This window comes from Camelus bactrianus, chromosome 33, assembly GCF_048773025.1.
Source record: "Camelus bactrianus isolate YW-2024 breed Bactrian camel chromosome 33, ASM4877302v1, whole genome shotgun sequence".
Taxonomy (NCBI): domain Eukaryota; kingdom Metazoa; phylum Chordata; class Mammalia; order Artiodactyla; family Camelidae; genus Camelus; species Camelus bactrianus.
Genome location: NC_133571.1, coordinates 21,292,833 through 21,311,387, shown reverse-complemented (window position 1 = coordinate 21,311,387; position 18,555 = coordinate 21,292,833). Strand labels below are relative to the sequence as shown.

Genomic DNA, 18,555 nt, shown 5'->3' with positions numbered 1-18,555 from the left:
ATTAGGTTTTACACCATCATGGCAACACAGAGAAAAGGTAGTAAGTTATTATGAAAGTATTTCAAGCTTTTTCATTATTGTTGTATTTGTTATGGTGACCTGTGATCAGTGATCTTTGATGTTGCTGTTGCAAAAAGATTATGACTCATTGAAGGCTCAGATGATGGTTAGCCTTTCTTTAGCAAAAAAATTGATATTAAATTGATCAAATATTAATCAGTTGATTAATAACATTTTTAAAGGCATAATGCTAATTGCACCGTTGGGTTTATATCCACGTTGGTGACCCCAGACTCTGTCAAGTGACACTGATGACAAATAAGACTGACTTTCTGCTCTAGTTACCCCAGTTACCGTGGAAACTGGGATGTGCTCTCAGCGGAAAAGGTTAGATGTGTGGATCTCACCCATGAGTGTGGTGTTTTTTTAAGTGGTTGAATCCTCGGTAGTTTTGCTGGTGTTTGGTTGCTGTGGTAAGTTGGGCTCCTTTGGGAAGCAAACTCTATGGGACAGAGATTAATGTGAAGGAAGTTTATTAGTGTGTTATTGGTATCAACACCTGAGGAAGAGAAGGGAAGAGAAGGGAAGGAAGAAGTGAGTAGAGGGAGAGGTTGGGCTGTGATGCATTTTTGTTGGGATATGGCCGGAAAGCAAACATAACTGACTCTGTAGGGGGTTCTCAGATGGGATGGCCCTTCAAAGCTATGGCCATCCATTAGATGTTCTTCTTCTGTCTTTTCAAGTACTTAGGTTTTGTTTACAGTTGATATTGGAGACAGGCAACTTGGTGGAAAAATAAAAGCTACTTTGCCATTACCAGAACCAGGATTTCCCTAGGTTTTGAAATTGAAAGTTCTGTATTTTTGATTTCTGGTAGTCTATCAAGCTTAAATTTGATGATGAAGACATTCCAGGTGTTTGTTTGTTAGTGTATTTAACGAAAAAATGTTTCTCTACTGAGCTTTCATCTGTTATCAGAAAACATAATTGTCAGCTACACGTTTAATAGCTGTCAAAACTTAGGGCAGGATTTCTTAACGTAAGGCAACAACATCAACACAACAGGGTAAATGTATGCATAAGAACAATAAAGTATTTATGTGTTATATAACTATGCAAAATTATTTTATATATTGAATACTATATTAATTTTTAGGCTCTTATTTGATAGATTTTTACATTTTAAAGGTTAGCCAGTCATTGAATTGACTTGATAGGTAGTATACGAGTTTCTGTTGATATCACTTAGTCCAAAGATACTTTAATCTCATCTAAAAAAAAAGTTTTCCTCTTAGTTCTCTAAATTGTGAAATATTACGCATGAGGAATTTCATTTAAAAGGTTAAATTTGATGTCACAAATTTAGTTTGGAGAAGACAAAAATGCCTAAATAGTTAATTTGCTTTCCTTCCATATCCAAACAGAAATGCTTTTACCATAAGATGTTTGTAACCAAGTAAAAATAAAAGTAAACAGAACAAACCAGTAAATATGTTATGGAATACAGTGCATCATTCACTATTCATTTTACTCGCATCCTCACTGCAAACTTAAACGAGAAAGATCAGGGAGAGCAAAGATGAAAGCTTCCTGACTTTTGTCCAAAAACAATTACTTTTTCAGTAGCATCTGAAGCATTTCCTCAAAGATATGGATTGTGAGTATTCAGGAAAAAAATTAAGTGGTTTCTTTTAAAGTATGTTTTGTAAAATAATCTGGATTGGCTAGTCAGTGTAATGTTAAACTTGAGGTTCATATTTTCAGCATGTGTGTTACTCTAATTATTTCTTTTACAAGAGTGCCACCTGATGTTCCAGGTCTTAAGTAGCAGCTAACTGCTTATTTTTAGTTAGCAGCTTAGACATCATTTTTGTTAATTGCTATCTGGCCACATTAACGTTACGCACGCACGCACGCACGCATGTATGTCTTATTATGCCAAGTGTTTGATCCAGTTAAGGTGGTAATTAACATCCTTAAGTAACTTAATTTTAAAAAACTGGCTTACTTTAAGGGATTCAGGTACAATTCTTTTCCTGTGCCCCCGGTGTTGCTGACAGCCTCTCCACATTTACCTCTTGTGCCCTTGCCGTCTCTACAGACTTCCAGCCCTCAGTTTGGTCTCCGAGTCAGATAGATAAAGACCGCTGTGCAAGGAGGGTGTTACAGGGAGTCACCAGGTAGGTCCCTATGTTGAGAATTCCTTGGGAACGAAGCTTTGAAGCAGCTCCAAACCTCACGTGTCTGCCAGGCTGCTGGTGTTCATGGGTTGTTGGCTGTTGGTTTTCAAGGCTACCGTGGAACCGCAGGGCAGGGGTGCGGTTAGGGCAAGTGAACAGAACTCACTCTTCCTACTGAGATTCAGTCAATTTTATTGGGGGGAAAAGGCTTCCTGGATTGCTGCAAGCCTTTGGTTAATTTGGCTAATTTCCAGAAGTTTTAAAAAGTTGAGGAGAGAATGTTCAGAGGTTCTTCCTTTACCACTTTCCCTGATGTAACTCTTAGGACTGGTGTTTAAACCTCAATACATGTGAATTCCTTTCTTTGACTCTTATGGGTTTGATTTATTAAGTTTTTAATACCTAACCATTCTGTTATAAGCTTTTATAATCTGAATGACTAGAGCCTTCTAAAATATTGAATATCTTGGCACATCTTCCAGTGTGATTCTGAGAATTCTGCAGCGATGACCGAGTACGGAGGTGCAGTGCCTGGGACACTGGCCCTGCATTTCTGTCCTCACCACTTTCTCTCTGAACGTAAGCTTGCCGTGAGTGTGTGAGAGTGCCATTGGCTCCTCTGTTCTCTTGGTTTGCATTTTATTACTTCACCATCACCACGGAGCCTGTCAGCTCTTCACCAGAATTCAAGATGAAGGGTGGCAAATGGAGTTGGTGTCTTTATGTCCACACAGAAATTTCTGGTGTTGGCCCTTTATACTTATTTCAAGACAGTACCGAAGTGTGATTTGCTTCAAGTGGCATATACGGGCAAATGTCCAGTTGATTCATTCTTTACTTGAAACTTTGCTTTCAAAGTTAAGAAACCTTATTCAGCTTAGTTGCTTGATTTTCTTTGCTTCTTTGTGGAATCCTGTCACATGTACGAACCAGTATTGACATATAATTATTACCTTAGGTTCGTATTTTATTTGAGTCTTGATTTCTAATGTTCTTTTTCTGCTCCAGGATACCAGATTACCCTTGGCCATCATTTCTCCGTGGGCCCTTCTTGGCTGTGACAGTTCCTAGAGGTTTTAGTTTTGACGACCATGGCAGTTTTGATTAGTACTTGTAGGTTATTTTGTAGAACGTCCCTCAGTTTGAGTTTGACCTTTTCCTCATGGTTGGACTGGGGTAATGGGCTTTCGGGGGCAAGAACGACTGCAGTTGTCTTTGAAAACTTGCTTCTTGAGCAACAAGCATGAAACAAGATAAATATGAGTTATTGTTCTTCCCTTCAAGATTTTTATAATTTTTATTTAAAAAATTATTTAAAACATACCCACCTTCCCCCTACAAAACTAAAGCCTGTAGTCTGCTTCCCTGTCTTTCCTGTCCTCATTTAATGTCTCAGTTCATCATCCCTTTAGCATCTTTGGTAAGATTGGTCATTTTGGCTGCTACAGAGCACTGTATCTATTTGAAATAAATCTGTTTTTAAATGGCTTATGTAGTGTTATAACAATGTTGCATTATTAAAGTGTTATTTGCAATAAAATTTTAATTCAGGATAAGGCAACCTGTAACATTTGCAGGAGTTTTCATCCAATATGTACATTTCCATAAGGCACCTGAGGTGGGGCACACTGTTTGTGACACGTCCCGCAGTAGGTTGCTTAATTAGGGTTGCAGGGTGCTGTATGACTTCTTAGACTCTTGCATCTGTCACTTTTCTCCATTGCTATTACCTGCTGCCAATTGCAGGAAATTTCAGTACATTATTACATGCCATCATTTGCCTTTGGCAAGTGGTTCTGACAAGTGGAAGATTAAAATTTAGCTGCTGTAGGTTTAAACCACATCCTTTGTGTCAGATAAAATACCTCCCGGGGTATTTTTCTGGTTTAACCAAAGCAGTGATTTTGTCTATTTTCAATGAAATTGGAGTTTCCTTGAGCTTAGCAGCACGTAATGCCTTGGAGGCATTTCTTGATTACCCTATATCTCAATTTACATCTTTTAAATTTCAAATAGAACTTCCAGAATGAGTCAGAACATCTGAGACTTAGACAAATGAAAACTCATAGATTCTTTATAGTATTTTATTTGAAATGTACTATTATGAAATAGTAACCGTTGCAGTTTGACAAATAAAATTAAGATGTCATGTATGTTTTTTGGGGACAACTAGGTAAAGGCCAGATAAAAATATAATTTGAGATCCAAGTCAATCATATTTTGTAGCCCAAATAAGATTTGTTTGTATGTAAAATGAGCAAAATTTTAGCCCCCCAGGCTAAAACTTTGTTATTTTCTTGTAGGTATGTTGTATCACAAATATTCAAGTAAAATCATTTAAGTACATAACATGCCATGGAGTTTCCTAGAGCATTTTGTATAAGCATACTTTGCTCTAACTTCAATCTAGAATGTTTATCGTTGTACCACCTTTTGTATTAGAGTAGCTATAACATCCTGCCAACTGTGGTAGATTCATATAAGCATTTAAGTAAGAACTATTAATGGAGAAATAACTGTAAATTATGTTGAGGTAAATTAAGCAGTATGGTTGGTAGTGGGTAGTATAGTAGTATTGGTAAGGCTTTAATGAGAATAATATGCCCCATTAGATCCAAGAACTCCAAAATAAGAAGTCCAAAGAAGATGGTGACTTTCCTTCTTTCAGGTGTTAGCTCTGGGCCAAGAAATGACAACTTCCTCCCTGTGCGTATATTACAAACACCGTGGTTTTCCTCCCATTTCCCACAACGAGGGACTTACTTGTATATCAGGCAACAGTCAGAGGGCACAGTTGGTAGTTACGTTACTACTTCCACTTGTGCAAGCCTCGTAATAACCACATCTCGTGAACACCCCTCCATATTTGAATTGATAAATTCTGAGTTATAGGATTCAAAAGTGACTTTATACAATTTTATTGCTTTTCATTTAGGAATGCTGTTTCTCTCACGTGAATTATTGGGCATATCAGAAAGTAAAAGCAGGTCATTTCAGGGGCTTGATTTTTGTGCCTTTTGCTTTCTTATGCAAATACCTGATCATCATACAGCTGGGCTGGCGGATAAATAGAATCAGCTGAAGAACTTCAGTACAGGGCCTGGAATCTGGACTCTGGAAATCCGGTAGGTCTTCGTGGGGGTGGGGGGTCTGTTTCTTTTTTAAGTTCCTCGAGTGACTCTGCTGCCCAGTTGTGGGTGTTTGCGTAGTTCTTGTACGTGCTTTCTGAGGAGGCCTGGCTTTGGTTCTGCGTCGAGAGGGGTAGGGACTGGAGAGCTGTTCTGTTGTGTTAGGTGTCCAGTGTTTCTGATGACTGCAGTTTTATTTTGTAGTAAGGCTGACAGTATGTAGTAAATACTGATGCTGGTTTTAAAACATTGTTTTTTATACAGTTGTTTTTGCTGTAATGTGACATACATAGTTTTGAAAAATCTTGTGACGTTTTACAAACCATCCACTAAAAATAAAAGGTCTGGTAAAAATAGGGTTGCACAAATCACTCAAAGACTGTACGGCTTTGTATGCAGAGAACTCATAAAAGCAAGAACAGTCCTAATAATAGCACAGTTAAAAAGATCTGTCAAATTGTGAATAAGTAAAGGAATGTTACAGTAAATTTAGGATTTTACCTTTTAAAAAGGGTGATGGTTGCTTGCTAGAAAGAGGTGGAATGGAGGACCGAGACTGCTGAATTACAGAGACAAGGGCCAAGTACGCCGAAAGGAGGAAGCACCTTGCAGAAAGCCCAATACATAGGGCGGGACTGCATGGAAGTGCAGCAGGGGCACGGGAGGGCGCCACCGGCGGTGCGCTGCCCCCTGCTCTTTGCCGCCTCGTTCCCCTGTGTGGCAAACTCTGTGCCTGGCTGACAACAGTGTGCGGGGTCGGAGGGGGGACTGTTACATATAATCTCAGTTATGTGACACATTCCCCTACTTACCACCCTCCTAGGAACTAGAAGTGACCATACTTGGTGGCTTTTTTAGGGGAATGGCTTAGTGGTTAAGTGAAGAATCTCAAGTCAGGCTCCTCCACCCTCAGGTCTTTTGGCAAATCACTTTACCTCTCTGTCTGTTTCTCTTGTATTTTTGAAAGTATTTTGAAAGTATTTTTGAAAGTATTATAGGAAAGCAGAAAGGATTGGGAAATAATTTGAAAATTTTTTGGTGGAAGAGACACTTTAACTGTTCCTTCACATATTTTAACGTAAGAAGTTGATATCACTGATATAGTGTGCCCCTGGGCAAGCTTCAGTTTCCTTATAAATAATTCAGGGATGGTGTTTTGACCACACCATCTCACCAGAGTTAATATGAGATCCTATGTGAAAATTTGCCATGCATTTGTAAGGTAGAAAAAGGAAACGTGCATTTCTGGAGTCAAGTTTACTCGCTGACTTCAGAAGAGATGGTCTTCAGGAGTTCTTCTAACTTTGAAAGTGTTGGAATCTCTGGAACTTCTGAGTGCTAATAGTTGTTTACAGTTCTGTGTGTTCTGTGACACAGTTGTTTCTCTGGCCCTTCATTCTCTGCAGCCGTAAGTAGCCACTGACCCAGTTCTTTACTCTCGTGTTGTGACATCTGCACCAGATACTCAGTTAGACAAATGTTCCTCATCTCAGAGAGGACAGCCTAAGAAGAATGTCAGTAGCAGCAGCAGAATTACCCCGGGCTGATTCACAGCCTGTGTCTGTGAGGTTGAGCACTCTGTCACTTTGGTGTCATTTCCAGAGTGTTTTGACGAAGGGTACTGCTACCCCTACTGAGATTCCCAGACACTCTGCTGAATGATTTATGTCTATTTCATCTGTGAATTTTTAAGGAGTTTTAGACAAAGTTTACTTTCTGCCTTCCGCTTTTTGCCCTCATATTGCCCTTAGCTGAACAGAGACTTCATTTCATCCAGCTCTTCCTCCCTCCCCATCCCTCTTTAAAACTTTTTTTTGGTGCCGCCAATTCCAATTAAATTAAGTTCTAATTAAAATAATTTTCACCATAAGATTTGAATGCTCAACAAGCTTGACGCTCTTAAAGATAATTTGCTTTTCAAAAGGTTGTTCATCAAAATAAATCTCTAAATAGGTTATGAGTCATTGTTCCTAATGAGTGTGTGCATATCCTTGAACTATTTTGGGGCAGAAAAAAGGATTGAGAATCTGTTTTAAAGCCACACTTGAAGAAATGGCCTCAATTTTTTCCTTGGAAAACAATGCTGTAAGTGACCATACTTTGTTATTACTTTCCTGGAATGTGTTGTCCTGTTTTTATTATTAAGCTCTTTAATGTTAGACTGTGTAGTGATTGAACGATTATAGTGAATTCAATCCTCAAAGCTTTTTCTTAAAAGTTTAGCTCCCTAAAATCTGTTATTTTAGGTGTAAAATTCTCACACTTCACTTGGTTTTAGTTTCTTTGAGTCACTTGTTATTTGCTTTGAAATACGTCAGAGTGCTTTGAAAACAGTAAACCCCTGTGATGGTCTAAGGTGATATTTTTGTTGTGCTGATGTCTACTTTGTATTCTGTATTTGAAAATGACAGAATGGATGATAATCACTGGCTGGTTTTTTGACTTTGGTGGAAAAACCAGTGCATAATGAATTGTCTTTTCCATTTGTTTACTTAAGAGCTTCTTGTTTGTGGATATAGTTGATGTTTGTAGAATATTTAATTATTTTAATTATTCTTTGACTTGGAGATTCTGATACACTGGCCAAAGAGTTAACAAATGTTTTCTTAGGGGGAAGGGGACAGAGAGGAGAATATCTGGTTGTCCTTGGCAAATCTATGTTACTTGGTACTAAATGTTGGATTTTCAAGTTTATGAAGGTTTGATTTTATCCCTCTGTGTTACATTATATCATGAATCCATGTTCTCAGATATGCAGCCTGTTGTAGGTACATCTTTGACCTTGCTTTCTACTAATCATTTAATATCAGATGCTTAAGAATTGGTGAACTAGGTTTAATATACCAGAGTGGAATAGTCCTGCATTTCAAATGTTTTCACGTAATTGATCATATATGTTGGGATATCAGATGTTCCTTCTTCCTGCCCAGATAGGAGTGATTATAACGTTTCTATTCTCTACTTTAAGGATATTCTGTAGTTCACACAGCTTTTATGTTGTCCTTCTAAAATAGTAGGAGCTGATTAGTGGCAGACACACTGTGTAGAGTGTTAGCATTCGTCAGAGAGTGTTCACATGTGTGCAGTTACTGCCCCTGTCCTCGCAGGTTGTGGAGGAGGACACAGAAATGCCGTAGGTGATGGCAGAGGATGTAAGAGCCCTTTCGGGCTGGAAGTTAATACTGGGGACTTGTGAATGTGCTGTACCTTGGATAGCTACCCTGCTGGGCCTGGGGACGTCATGCAAGGATATAGTGTCTAGAGCCCTTTGGTTACTTTCATCTTTGTATTTTCTGTCATTTCACCATTTTCTGTTGACTTGATTAATGTTTATTTTAGAAGGCTGGCAGGTAAGGCAGAAAACATGACACCAGAGCACTCAGTGTGGCTTTTAGGAGCTCACGCCTGTGAAGGAGACGGGAGCTGGGGCGCAGGCAGCGCAGCAGGGCGGGAGGGGCGGTGCCGGCGAGGTCGGGCCTGCCAGCGGTCGCACAGGACCTGGCTGCTTCAGCAGATGCACGACGAAAAGGGAGGAGGGGAACCCTTCAATCTCAAGATTATTAACTAAATTGCTAACTAAAAACTTGTTAACTAAAATATCATGTGTGGACTTCCTGATTCACACAAACCAGCTGTTAAAAAACAGGTTTGTGACAGAAAATTTGTATGCTGACTGGGTATTTGTGCTGTTTCTTCAGGTGAGATAATGCTATTTTAGTAATTTATAGAGGAGTCCTTTAGAGAACTTTGATTCCTCTTCTAAAGGAGTTTAACATTTTTAGTAGATCCAAAACTTGATTCATGAAATATCTTTTTAAAAATTATACCTTCCATTTTTTTAAAACATTGTTTATTTATAAATGTTGTGTTCTGTAGGTACGTTATGTGTACCCTTTCATCCACTAATCACTTTGGCTGCAGTGTGATCGGGCATGGTTATTCTGTTAGACGAGGAGATGGAACTTCAGAGATCTTAACTGCCCAAGTTCATACAGGTAATAAGTGGTACACAAGGAATTTGAATTATCTGAGCTTCATTAAATTAAAAAAATCCAACATTATTTCTAAAATGGAAACCAGGGAAACTCAAAAGTAATACTGTTGTTTTCAGTTACTTTGTATATTTAACTTGAATACTACTTACAGTAGTGAAGTAGTAGCTTAATGAATTGCATGTCAGTGAGCATCAGGTTAGCTCAGTTCCTAACCATGCTTAGCTTATTGCCGCAAGGGAGTAGTGATGAAACAAAGATCTGAATTGACACATAAACAGCTTTATTATTTTGCAAGTACTGCTTGAGACACATCATAAAACGTGCTTTGCATTCATTGTATCTTTTGAAAACATCAGATGAAATGCACCAGAGATTATAATATTAATGTCTGGTTCTAGCCAAATCAGGAGAAATTGGCAGATAATTCTTAATTTGTCATTCAAATTTAAATATGAATCTGTGTATCACTTGAAGAGCTACCTATATTAACTTCATTATACTTTTATATTTTACTCTTCACAAGAGTCACTTTATTTTATTTTTGCAATTGATAAAATTTGCCAGAATAAATTTAACAAAGGATAATGGGGAAAGTGCCTATTTCCTGAAATAAATTTAAATGAGCAGGTAGGGACTTAATTCTCCTCTCTAGGAAAATAAAATTGAAGAGTTATTGGTGTCAGGAGTAGAAGTATACTTATTTTAAGTAAGAATAGTAGATTAATGTTTAGAAGTATGGGTTTAGCATATGTTACTTGAGGATGATTGTGATTTGAGAAAAAGGCTTGTAATTTTATAAGTAGTTGAATGTTCTCTGATACTTGACGTTCTCGTTGACTCCTGCTTTGACTCCTGCTACCAGTGCTGGGTGACAGCAAGGGAGCAGGCAGAATAAGTGTCATGCTGCTAAAATTGTCACCTCATATCAGCATGTAGTAGAGCGAGCTCTTCAGGGAAGGATACCAGTAGGTAAAAAGGTAGATTTAGAACGTTCGGTTGATAGGCATTTCTTCAGTGTAGTTCGGTGGGGGAAGCTCTAGTAAGTTTTAAGCAATGCCCTGAACTTTTCAAGTATGCAGGCTTAGTACAACCTTTTTTTGGGGGGCGTAGCCCTAATTCTTCCCTAGTGATTTTATCCTAGTGCCTCCCAGATGTCCTTAAGACCTTCCACAGAGATGGAGATCATTTACTTTCTCCCCTGATTATTGTTCACTAAATTTAGATTTATCATTTTTTTGGGCAGTATTTTAATATTAGGAGGCGGTCTAGTTACAGCAGTAACCAGGAGTACTGTACAGATAGTTCAGTTTTTGCCAAGACCACAATTTGCTAGAGCCCTAAATTTGTAAAAGTGATAACAGCCTTCTTGTCCTGTATTTCACTGACTGTGACACATTCAATAAAAATTCTAGCTCAGATTCAATAAAAATTCTAGCTCAGGAGATATTTCCTTTAATTCACCATTATGTTAAAGAATATGCATGCAGCTTTTCATCATCTTGAGAAGACCTTTTACCAGATCAGTTCAGATCTGGTTACAGATTACAGATTAATTAATTAATTAATCTGTAATCCATAATTAATCCTGTACTTTTACGTGAATTAACTGTGGCCCACTTCCCTTCTTTAATCCTGTAAATTTTCTCAGATAGAAATACTGTCTTACTTATCCAGTGGTCATTTAAAAAAGATGTTGATTCTGTTAAGTTTTTATTACTTCTTACCAGTATATTCATTTAACCACTACATGTAAACGGTGCATTTTAGTGGCCTTTAACTTCTTGTTAGAAGAATTACACCTTGTTTCAGACTTTGTTAACAGTTATGCAGTTTTGGTTTATTTTGTCTGTAGATTGAAAGCAAAAGCGAGTCGTCCTCCAGACCAGCAAGGTGGTTGCTTAGCCAGTGAGGATTCCCTGACATCTCTAGCTTCTAACATGTCTGATAAAGAAGTATTTTGTTTTTTTTTGAGTCAGCCAATGGAATGCTGAAGTTAGTGCAACTTGCTTGTTCTCTCCTGTCAAGGTAGAAGCAGAGTTGTTCTCTGCAGCCTCTTACTAATTCCACTTGCAGGAAGATGTTAATGCTGCTGCCATGTTTTTTTTCTCCTTGAGCAGGAGCACCTGGGGCTCTTGAATGTTGGGGCAGAGTATTCCTGGGTTGGATTTTGTGAACTTTTGAAAGGGGAAACAGTGAAACGAAGTGCTGTGGCTTCTTATTTGATGCTGTTTTACACTTCGAGTATGGTCATTAGATTTCTTTCTTAGTGGGGTACAGATACCATGGGTTGTGGTTCTCTACACATTGGGGTGGGAAATATATATAGGAGGGATTGAATGCATAATAACTTCTGATATGTAGGTTTATATCATGATTCTTAGATCCTGGTATGTAAAGAATCTCTGTTTCAGCGTTCTTAGTTATTTAGGCCAGATACTTGTTTTTGCTTTTCTCCTTTGCTATTTTTCTTGTTTTCATTCTCCACTTTGAATTTATCTTGGTCTGTATGACAGTGTTGCCTTCTTTACGCACATTGCCTTTATTTTTGAATTTATGTTCCCTATGCTTGGGACCTGAATTTTTCAGTTATTCACTCGTATGTATTCAGTTAACATCATTGATTTCTGTGATATAGTGAGATGGTAAAACTTAACCGTCAGTGATTTAAGAGAAGAATGTGGAGCAGACTTAATTCATGCAGTTAATTTCTTTAAAATTAACAAATGAAACAGCTAATACATTTTCATATTGAAAATATAAAATTGTGGATAAATTTAAAGATGAGAGTAAAAGTTGTTCACTATTTTTGTTACACAATTTTCCAGGCCTTTTTCCTATATATGTATGTATTGAAAAATACCCATTTTCTTATAATGGAATCACAATGAAAAATATTTTTTGTGGTTACTGATGCCAGACAAACACAGTGGTTAAAAATGGTGTTGAGGGAGTCCAGGTAGGTATCCTTTCAGGGTATTTTTCCTCAGCCACTATTTATTTACATGAGATGGTGATTCTAGAATGTGTAATGATTGATGGTAGGTAGTGTTCTAGTGGAAGCATAGTCTGAGATTATATTTATTGAAAGCAGTTTTCTACATTTATAATAAATTATGTATTTTTTAAACTTGAATACCAGAAAGTGTGCCTTTAATCTTTGATTATTTATCTAAAAATGTAGACCTTAATTTAAACAATAGAGTGTTTCAGTTGGATTTTGGGAGAGCTTATTCATATACTTGTGAAGTTTCCACTTAATGTCGTTTGTTAAGAAGATTGGAAATGTCATGCCAACTGACTTATGATCCAATTTTATATGCACTTACTTTGTAATCCCTGTATTAATGTGATGAGGGGATAGTATGAGCATTTAGTTTTAATTTTTGATTTTCCATCTTTCACATTCATCAAAGGGATTCAAATAATTAGGAAACAACTGCTTAATTTCATTGAGATTGGTTTCCTTTTATTTACTGGATTATTGCTCTCTTTTAAGGAGTGGTAAGAATTGCAGTTTGGCAAGCCAGACATTTACAGATTAAAATACCTTGTTCCTCAGTTTTTATATAATCACAGCAGTCAAAACATTTTATGGCTTCAGTGATGGCTGTCATTTCTAGGCAGCCTTATCTATACTGTGCAATGTGATAATTTCATTACATGCATCATTATTAATACATACATTAACCTTACAAGGTTGTTATTCCTCCTTTAGAGATTCTCAAAGTGAGACTCAATTTAAGTTACTTGCCCCAGACCATACTATATATAAACAGCATAGTTGGGATTGGAGCCCACGTCTCTTTGACTTCAAAATACTTCCATTTCTATTGAAAACTCTCCCCCACCCCCCCGCCCCGGCTTTATAAAAAGCTGTTTGAAATGGAACCTTTTTTTGGTGAATATATTCTTGTGATAGGGATGAGATATTCAGATAGCCATTTTTTTGGGGAAGTTTCATTTAGTTCTTTTGAACAGTTCAGGGTTAGAGCTATCTTTGAATATGTGTTTCTGATGAAGCAAAATCTTCTCTAACATGAAATGTTGCATTTTCTAGCCAAGTAGACCAAGCTTGTCAACAGAATGCTTCATAGCTATGACTCTAGATGTAGATATGCCAAATGGATCATCAGAAAATTGTGTATTCCAAACATGAAGAGTGTGTCTGAGTGTAATAAACGTGTATATCAAATAATTGTATTAGAAAAATTAAGCATGAATCCTTCTAAAGTATTTCCAATGACTGACGATTTTCCTGCAGATGTAAAAGTACCATTTATAAGGTTCCAAGTGTCATCTGTCATTAACTCTTCTTACACTGACTGTGTATTCATTCTAAATTTTAGCGGGCTTGTATCTTTAAATTGTTTTTCTCTTCAAAAAATGCTTTCTACTCTGTGATTCTTAAACTACTGCCAAGAATGCTTCTCCGCTTGCTGCAGGGATTAGGAGCTTCCCTTTCGCTCAGCTTCCTTACCTCTTGGTCAGTACAGGATGAAGAATCAGCTGGTTCTAAACTACTGATGGTGATTCTCCGGGTTTAGGTCGGAGACTTGTGCTCTATAAAAAGCTTGTCGGGGACGTGAAGTCTGAGCAGGTGTTACGCCAATCAGGAAAAAAGGGGTTAAAGCAACCGCTTGGTCTGCAGGAGCAGCCAGTTCCTCTCTCCGCTTCTGGTGGCCTTGAGATGGACTCTGCTTGGTTCCTTCCCTGCCTCCCTGCTCTTTGTTACCTTTTGTTTCTGCTAGATTTTCATTAGCTGCTGAAGAAGGGAATAGAAAACAGATAACGTGTTGATTTTGAAGTTAAAAACATCTTTTTTTTAAACTTCTGGTAGCAGAGTCAAAACTGTGGGAACAAGTCTTAGAAGGTCTGCCTTGGTGCACGGGTCGGGTCGGGGTGAGGCGAGAGCAGGCTCTCACTGCGGCTGGGGTGCAGGGTGGGGAGGATGGAGCCTGATGTGGCAGTGGGACTACAAAAGGAGGCTTCCTGAGTGATCCTGCATTAGTCAGACTGCCCTTGGTGTCCTGTGCACAGGTGCTGCTTATGGTCACTTTTTCATGTTTGAAAGGGCTTTGAGGCGGTGAGGTAAATCAGCCGTGAGAATGAAAGGGCAGAAGAAATGATTTAAAGGAAGGGGAAATAGGATTCATGAAAACACATCATTTTTTGCCACATTGCCCTGCACAGAGTTTGTACCAATTTATATTCCCACTGACAGTGTATGTTTATTTTCCCACATTTTCTTCCGAATAGCTTGTTACAACTTTTTTTAAAAAAATCTTTGCCTGATAGATAAAAAAGCATCTTACTGTGATTTGCATTTCTACTATGAGTGAAATTAAATACTTCTTATAATGTTTTAAGGTTCTTTCATATTTTACTATAATTATTCTGTTTATGCTCTTTGCCTATTTATCTTTCGGGTTATTGGGTCTTAAACGCACTCTATGTATATTAAGGAAATTAACCCATTGCAATAGGTTCCAAATGTTTTTTTCTTAATTATCTTTGACTTTATTTATAACTAAATTTTTTTTCTTTGATTAGAAAAGATTTGAAAATTTGTATGTAGTAAAATGTATCAGTCTTTTATGGTTTCAGGGCTTCTTAGAATTGTACTTAGGACTTTGTCACTGTGAGGTGGTAAAAGCTTTCCCTTAATTTTCTTTTATGGTTTTACTTTTGTGTTTAAGTCTTTGATCCATTGGGAATTATTTTAATGGATGGAATGAGGAAGGGGTTAAATTTAATTCTATCTCTTTGGAATATTTCGAAAATGATAGGGGATTTATGACACAGAAAGATCTCAATAATCCTTTCATTTTTTTATGCTTATATTCAGGCCAAAATTTGCTCTGGATTTGTCTTGAGTGAAACTCATTAGACTAGTTTGCAAGATATCTCTGTGTAAATTGTTTAGGAGTTTTTCCACTAGAGCTGCTCTCAAGTTTGTTTTCTAAATTTGTTCCCAGTCCTGACAGCAAATTTTGGTTTCTATCAGGAATATATTTAATGATCACAATCAGTAGATTAAAACTATGTAATTTTTGAAGCAACAGGGTTAAAACAGTTAACACGTTATGTAAATTGTAGTTTTGTAGAAAGGAAAAGGTATTGTATTAAACTAAGTCAGCTAGAGGATTCATTTTCCTTATTTTCAAATACGAAAATTCAAAGGTATCCCAGTTGGATGTCTTTAGATAAATTTTATCTGGTCAGATTTAGTATAAAACCAGGCTCAGCCATTTGTGGCTGCTCAGTAAAAGGCAGGTGCTCGTGACTGGCTGGCGTGTCAGTGGTTGGTACCGGCATGGCTGTGTTCTCAGTAACAGTTGTGTTGCTGCCAGGGCTACAGGTGTTGCACTTCCCACTCCTTCCCCAGTGGGTCATCTTACTGCTGCCATAGATGCCTGCAGTTTAAATTATTTGTAAAAATGTTGCATGCTTTTACTTGCTAATTGTCAGCATCTTTTAACTCATGATACTTTTTTTTCCCTTTGAAAACCCGTGGACAGACTTGGCTGTTGTGCCCCGCTTTGGGTACCTGAGCCAAGGTGTATATGACAGTTATTACTGGGGAGAAAGAGAGGTGGGTGTAATACTAGAAGCACGAAGCCGGGCAGGTCCCTAGACCGTGCTCAGTTGTGGTCCTCCTCAGCTGTGAGGTCTGTAGCCATGCCTCTCACGGTGCTTGGCCCAAGAGACCTTTGCATGCAGTGTTAGCCTTTCTAGGGTTCTGTTTACCTTTCTTAAGTCTGAGATAGAAAAGGGGTATAAGGAAGAAAAGGCTGCATTTTGAAAACTTCTATTTTTAACTTACTAACTGGCAACTTTGAGAAGAGAGAAATAGTTATTAACTAAATAATAATCAGTGAAAGATCACCTGCATTTGGGTTCTGCATTTGATTATGTAGGTCATTGAGCCCAGGGCAGTGGGCGGGGCCCAGTGTCACAGGTGTCGCAGTCTGACGTGGTGAGTGTGCTGTATGGGATTTCCTGTCTTTGCCGCGACTGTAATTAACCCTGCACGAAACAGACTGTGGCCCGGCATGGTCACGTAGCTCCTGTGTGTACACCTGTAGAGCTGAACAGCCTGAACACTGGTGCTGTTTAGTCCATGCCGTGCGGTTTAAACTTTTTTGTTCAAGATGGAGACTGAAAGCGAGAGTAGCACTTCGGGAGATGACAGTGTCTTTTGGTTGGATTCAGAAGTTATAACCCCGGTGACTGAGGGTGAAGAGGAGGGAAGGGAAGAGCATTCCAGGTAATTGTGGAATTCACAGTTCTCCCTCTCTCAGATTTGTCCCTCTGTCCACCTCCTTCACCTGGTTGTCTGCCCCCACCCATCCTCTGTGTTTTAATCTCTTTTCCACTAAGACTTCTTTCTCTGGGGGACAGTTTGGAGCTGAAGGGGACAGGTTTCTGTTGTATGTAGCACTCTTCATTCCACAACTTGCCCTGAGCTTGTAAAATGCATTTTAAATGACTCGTTAAAACACCAGGAAGAGAAGATGTTAGACAGGTTTTGTAGCAGCATTTCAGGAATTTCAGGTAGCGACTCATAATGAACCATTGCCCTTCCTGTATCTGATTTATACCTGGTAGATTTGATCTGAATTTGGATCTAATGGATTTTTCTTCCTCTTTTTCTTGGAGTGTGTGTGTGTGTGTGTGTGTGTGTGTGTGTGTGTGTGTGTGTGTGTAGGGCTGCTTTTGTTGCCTTATTCACGTGTATGAAATGTTTAGATTAAGTGCAGATGATTATTTCATGGCCTTGATCATTGTCTCAGACCTTGTATCTCACTCCCCTTCCCCCTTGGCGGGTCTTTCTTGGTTTAGAATCTCTGGTTGTAACTTCGTAGTAGAAGTTTTTGAGGAAGCCTCCTGAGCAAGCAGCTCTCCACGTTCAGTGCACTGCTGAAGAAAGGTCTCCCCCAGCTTGCAGAAACGGAGCCATTTGTGTGTTAATTCTGTTGTATTGCTACAAATTTTAGAAGGTTTTTTTCCTGGCTTTTCCAAACAGGATTAGCCAATTAATTCTTTTGGAGGTATTAAAAAACTCCTGAAGAAGTTTGTACTACGTATTACCACTGCCACCCACACGGGCAGTTAAACATCTTTTGCAGTTTCATCTCTGAGTAGTTGGGTAGGAGAACATACCATTATTTTCATCAGATCTTGTCTTTATGTTTAATATTCAAAAAGAGTCTTTCTTTTCTCAAGTTAAAGGATTTCTTTATCCACAAATTTCATTTTTAAAGTCTAGGTTAAATGACAAAAGAGATTGAAAATTAGGAACCCTTGATAGCTCACACTAAATCTTTTAATCAGTGGTTAAAGTGAATAAGAAGTATGTTTTACATTTTAAAGAATTTTCAGTGTTCAGAGTATGAAAATGAGCTATTTTATTAGCATATGAAATTCTTTTTGGGTCAACTTTCTCATTCTCCCCATAATTTTATTTAACCTTTCTTATTTGAATAAGCTACTTCTCTCCCAAGGTGTGCTAACGTTTCACATCTTCCATAGTTTATAACATGGTCAGTGTCCCATGAACAGTTAGTGGGAATAAAGTACTTATTTTGTTTATGTTAAAGCTGCCTGACTGGAATGAAAATTGTGGAAGTTGTTTTGATGTGTTTATCAAAGGAGGAAACACCCTGGACTTCGTCGTCGTGACAGATTTGGTATCGTGATCCTCTGTCAGGCAACAGGAGGCTGTCTGGGATTTTCTTCTGACAGTTAAATTTAAAATCAAATCTCTGTTGGACTGAGCTTTTCTTTTCCTCAGGACTGCGTGCCAGCATTTTCACTCAGAGAAGCTGTGCTAGTGTACGCACTGTTTTAGGAAACCGTGATACCATAGGGCGTGTGTCCTGTTTACAGTATTATTTCATATCTGAGTGTCATCATGGCTCACCCAAACCAAATATGTCTTTGAGATTTCATCTTATTTTATTTATAAGTGCAACAAAGAGATCAGGGTAAGGCCACGTTTCATGTAGTGCTTCTCACCAATTCAGCAGGGAGACACGAGGAAATGGGCAGTGTGCTTGCACAGCACTCACGGCGGCGTTCCAGCTGAAGAGCCTCGCAGAAAAAATGTGTGTGGGTGTCTGAGGTGAGGGTTGGATAGTGGGAGTTGGAGCTGTAACCTTGGGAGAACCAATAGTAGACTCAGTGTTGGATATGAAATTGTTTTTGTGAAATCAACTTAACAGTTAAAAAAATATACAAAAAAGTCTTATG

General features: G+C 38.3%; 1 protein-coding gene across 5 annotated transcripts in view; it reads left to right on the top strand.

Annotated features, from left to right (window-relative positions):
• The window catches only part of ARHGAP32 (Rho GTPase activating protein 32), a 174,088-nt gene that overhangs the window by 40,653 nt on the left and 114,880 nt on the right, over positions 1–18,555 (top strand). For 2 of the 5 annotated variants that reach the window (XM_074357072.1, XM_074357071.1), the window contains exon 1: positions 16,313–16,570. The exons of the other annotated variants lie outside the window; for them this stretch is intronic. In XM_074357072.1, the coding sequence (XP_074213173.1) occupies positions 16,455–16,570 (116 nt within the window). In that variant the 5' untranslated portion in view covers positions 16,313–16,454. Of the gene's footprint in view, positions 1–16,312; positions 16,571–18,555 lie in introns of those variants that run through there. 5 annotated transcript variants of the gene reach the window in all.